Source organism: Vicia villosa, linkage group LG6, assembly GCF_029867415.1.
Source record: "Vicia villosa cultivar HV-30 ecotype Madison, WI linkage group LG6, Vvil1.0, whole genome shotgun sequence".
NCBI lineage: Eukaryota > Viridiplantae > Streptophyta > Magnoliopsida > Fabales > Fabaceae > Vicia > Vicia villosa.
This window is the reverse complement of record NC_081185.1, coordinates 63,712,254-63,717,447: the sequence shown is the minus strand read 5'-3', so window position 1 is coordinate 63,717,447 and position 5,194 is coordinate 63,712,254. Positions and strand designations below refer to the sequence as shown.

The following is a 5,194-nucleotide window of genomic DNA, read 5'->3' as shown; positions in this document are numbered from 1 at the left end:
ATCACTTTCACACTTTTTACAAACAAGAAATATGCATGGTTTAACATGATAAAAATGAGTTGAAATAAATTCCGGTATCCCGCATTTAGTGTACAATGGAAGGTTTCCTCACTTGGCTAAGTTCTAAATTTTGATTCAAAAATGACATGCGACTCGAGGAATTTATGCTAAGTAATTTGCACACACCATCAACTAACCATGTTAAGTCTAGAAAGCGATAAAGTGTACCTTAATTTTCCTCGATACTGATTTTCATCATTGCCACTCGAAGTGTTCACCAAATCAACTCTTGTCTGTGCCCAATGGTTCCTCAAAATTCCTTTGCAAAAGAACAATTAAACAAACACTTTGAAAAAGTTGGGTTAATCACTTTCCACCCAAACACACAATTAAACTACAATAATAAAAATGCAATTTTTAAAAGGTTCAAATGGTGAAACGAGAGCCACCATAAAATACACAAAATAAAAAAAACGAAAAAGTGCAACAGTAATTAAATAGAAATAAAACAGAATTCAGACTAAATTAAAATAAAAATAAAAATACAAGAGTGTTGCAACACTACTTCAATCCTCTTCTTCATCACCACCACCAACTGTCCCGATCACATCCACCAACTGTCCCGATCACATCTTCCATCGTGTCATCCTCATTTCCGGTACCACTGCCTCCTGCACCCCCCGTGAAAAGTGGCCTGCCCACAGGCCAATTTGCATAAGCATCATACTCCGCTTCCAAGGAATGTGGGTGAAGATAGGGTATTAGAATGGGAGATGAGTTTAGTGAGGACGAGAGCGGTAGAGTGAGAGGAGATAAGTAAAAATAAAAGATAAAAATAAAAAAACTAGGTTAAATTAAAAGCTAAATTTTGTTTTTTTTTTTTTTTGAAAGTGGAAATATTTTTTTTTTACTGAAGTGTTTGCGGGGCAAACACCTGTTCGCGGGGCAAACAAGAAAAATTTTCTTTGTAAAATTGGCTTACTCACTGTTTGTGCTCTGTTTGCGGGGCAAACAGTGTTTGCGGGGCAATCACTGATGAAAATTTCTTTTTCAAAATTGGCAGACCTGTTTGCGGGGCAAACAGGAGAAATTTTCTTTGTAAAATTGGCTTACTCACTGTTTGTGCTCTGTTTGCGGGGCAAACACCTGTTTGCGGGGCAAACAGGAGAAATTTTTGAAAAATGCCAATTTTTACACTTAACTTCCACTTCCTTTCAAAAATAGTTACTAAATAAATCTGAAAACAAAAATCAAAAAGCATAATAGAATTTACTTACGACGTTGGGTTGCCTCCCAACAAGCGCTTTGTTTAACGTCGTTCGAGCTCGACGGTTTGATGGTGCACCAAGGCTTGACGAGCGAAATGACACACCATCGCGGCTTGCTTATCCATCGTGGTAGCCTTTGAGTCTTTGTTCCTTTACAGTCCAGCTTTCTTGTGTTTTAGGGTCCTCCACCACAATGGCTCCATCATTTCGCACCTCTTTCACCACAAATGGCCCCGACCACTTTGACTTTAACTTACTAGGAAACACCTTGTGTCTTGAATTGCACACAAGCACCATTTGTCCAACTTCAATGTTTTTGTGATAAGTCTTTCCCTCATGATTTGCCTTCTCCTCGTCCTTGTGAATTTGATTTGCCACCTTAATGATTTCTCCTTTTTCATCATCGATTCGAAAGTTGTCATGTTCATCCTTATGAGGCTTCATAGACTCAAAAAGAGTAAAAATTACCTCTTTATCTTGCACCCTTACTTTCATAATCCCATCATCGATATCAATCATCATTCGGGTGGTCTTCATGAATGGTCTTCCAAGTATTAATGGCACATCACGATCCTCCTCCATGTCGACTACCACAAAATCAACCGGGAACAAAAATTTGTCCACCTTTACCAGCATGTCTTGTACAACTCCATATGGTGAAATGATAGACTTATCAGCTAGTTGTAAAGTTATCCTGGTGTGTTTCATCTCAATGTTCCCCAATCTCTTGACAACGGATAAAGGTATTAAATTGATGCTAGACCCCAAATCAACCAAACCATTACTAATGTAGTTACCTCCAATGGTGATCGGTAAAATGACTCGTCCCGGATCGGCTTCCTTTCTTGGGGGAGTTGTTTGAATAATTGCACTACAATGAGCATCAAGCACAACCGTCTCTTCATCCGTGTACTTCTTTTTCTTTGTGAGCATCTTCTTCATGAATTTTGCATACTTGGGCATTTGCTCCAATGCTTCGGAAAATGGAATATTTATGTGAAGTTGTTTAAATATATCCATAAATCGAGCGTAGCGCCTTGCGTCTTCCTTCCTTGACTGCACATGCGGGTAAGGTAGATGTTGGAGAGGAATTGTGCTCACATTCTCATTTCTCTTTTTATTCCTATTCACTTTTTTGTCATTTTTCTCTCTTCCTTCTTTTTCTTTCCGCTCTTTTTCAACTAATTCTTCCTCCACTTTCTCCTCACTCTTTTCTCCCTCATTTTCAACTGTCACTTCCTCCTCTTCATCTTCAACTATTATTTCCTCCTCATCTTCCACTATAACCTCTTCATTTACGCCACTATTCACCTCCTTCCCACTTCTTGTAAAAATGGCTTTGCAATGCTCCTTTGGATTGGTTTGGGTGTTGGCGGAAAAGGATGCTCCCGGTTGTTGCTCGGACAATTGCTTTGCAAGTTGACCCACTTGATTTTCTAAATTCTTTATGGCCGCTTCATTACTCCTTTGATTAGCCATGGATGCTTGCATGAATTGTGTAAGAGTGTCTTCCAACTTTGAGCTTCCACCTTGAGATTGTTGACCTTGACCTTGAGGGTTTGAATTTTGATAAGGATTTTGATGTTGATAGTGTTGATTGTTGAATCTTGAAGGTTGAAATCCTTGGTTATTTCTTTGGTAAGGATTGTTGTGAGGTGGAGGCTGCCTTTGATAACCTTGATTTTGATTGTTGACATAATTCACTTCTTCACCCTCGGGAGGAGGACAAAACCCGGTAGGATGGTCACCTTGACAAAGTTCACAACTTGCCACGTGAGAAGTCATTTGCATCCCATGAATTTCCTTCATTTGTTGTGGAAGCTTCGACATTTGCTTAGTGAGTAACTCAACTTGTTGAGAGAGAATCTTGTTTTGAGCAAGGATGGCATCATTGGTGTTTAATTCGAGAACACCCAGCTTCCTTTGTGATGGACTCCTATCATGTTGAGTTTGGAGATCATTGAGTGCCATACGATCGATTATCATTATTGCATCCTCCGCGCTTTTTGACATTAGAGAGCCACCCGCGGTAGCATCCAAAAGTGTCTTGTGCACCGATTGAAGTCCATTGCGGAAGATGTGAATTTGTGTGAGATCATCAAAACCATGACCCTTGCATTTTCTAAGCATGGATTTGAATCTTTCCCAAGCATCATTTAAGGACTCGTTGCTTCCTTGATTGAAAACCGCAATTGCCGTTTTGGCCTCCATGAATCGGGATTGAGGAAAATATCGTTCTAAAAATTTTTCTTCCAATAGATTCCAATCCGTCATCACATTTGGTAATTGATCAAGATACCATTCTTTGGCTTTCCCAAGTAATGAGTGTGGAAATAGTCTCTTGAATAATGATTCTTCATTGGCTGCATCGACTCCCGTTGAACCCGCAATCTCATAAAATTTGGTGAGATGTGCGAAAGGATCCTCATGATCCATTCCGGTGAATGGATTTGCATAAACAAGTTGGAGGATTCCGGTCTTCATCTCCGTATTTGCTCCACCTTGAGCATTGCGTGCAAATTGGGCGGTACGTCTTGGACTATTGGCGGACATTTCGGTTGGAACAACACCCGCCATGTCTCCTTCAAAAGTCTCTACAACTACTTCTTCAATTTGATTATTAGAAGAAGTAGACGCCTCTTCTCTTTGTCGCTTCTCTTGGGCTAACTTCCTTCTTCTTCGTGTCTTGCTATTGAGCTTTCGGAGTGTTCTTTCAATTTCGGGATCGAAATGAAATTTCTCTTCGGTAGCTTTTTCCCGCATACACAAGAATCTACAAAACTAGCAAACCAAGTGAAACGCAAAAGAATTATGAATAAAGTAACAAACTTAAAACAATGAACTATTGCAATGCTTGCAATATCAAACGCCAATCCCCGGCAACGGCGCCAATTTGTTGAATAGTATATTCAAGGCAAATATTTTTAAATCGTATCCACAGAGATTGGGTGATATTACCGCCGTTCTATAGTTACTATTATTTTAAGTTCGAAAGATAACAAAGTTGTTTTGTTTTGAAAAGCTATTTGTTCTAATTAAGACAATTATAAGACAATAGAATAAAACTTGTTTCAATAATAAAAGATTGACAAGATTGGTTTTGGTTTCACTATTCCTATCTTCTATGTGACTTTAACAACTAATGCATAACTTCAATAACAATGAAAATGTTATAGTATCCTCTCAACAATGTTTATGTCTAAACAAGGTTGTGAAAGTTAATATATTAATCTTTAGATGATCTCTCACTCTAACTATCAATACATTAAGCTTGATTGATTGATACAAATAGAAAAGTGGCAAATAAATCTATCTCTAGCATTTATCCACTACTTGATAAAATGTTGTAGAACAAGACTTGAAATATATTTCTCAATCATAAATCAAATCTAAATATGAAATATAACACAACAACATTCATCCATTTCAATACTAATGAAGTTCATACAAAAGTGTTAGAGAAAATACATAGTTAACAAGAATAGCTACTACCTCCAATCTTGCCAAAGTGGGATTTAGCTACTCATCACCATGGTTGACAACAAGAAGAATGAAGAAGAAGCTATGAGCATCAATCTCTCACAAAGATGCAAGCTTTTCTCTCCCAAAACCCTAGTCTCAATGTGTGGTTTACAATAGAATAGAATCCTCTAAATTCCCTTTTTTATCTCCCTAAATAACCCCTAATTCGTACTAACTTTTTATCTTCAAAAGATAAAACCCTATCTCATGACAAGTGGCAACCAAATAAAAGAACAAATTCTGCAGCGCACTGTTTGCGGGGCAAACAATGTTTGCGGGGCAAACAGGGAATCTTTTGCCACATCAGTTTCACTTCAAAACTGGACTTGTTCAGCATCTATCAGTTGGCGGGGCAAAGGATGTTTGCGGGGCAAACAGGCTTCATCAGCACTTCTTTTGCTATT

The 5,194-nt window shown here is 38.3% G+C and overlaps 1 protein-coding gene across 1 annotated transcript; it reads right to left on the bottom strand.

The window, feature by feature from the left end:
• Nucleotides 1-1,385: 1,385 nt before the first annotated feature.
• LOC131613772 (uncharacterized) lies at nt 1,386-4,031 on the bottom strand. The gene is made up of 4 exons (XM_058885416.1): nt 3,653-4,031; nt 2,981-3,517; nt 2,370-2,818; nt 1,386-2,201 (listed from the first exon to the last, which is right to left on the bottom strand). Exons 1-4 carry the CDS (start codon nt 4,029-4,031, stop codon nt 1,386-1,388), a joined length of 2,181 nt encoding a protein of 726 aa, XP_058741399.1.
• Between the last annotated feature and the right edge of the window lie 1,163 nt (nt 4,032-5,194).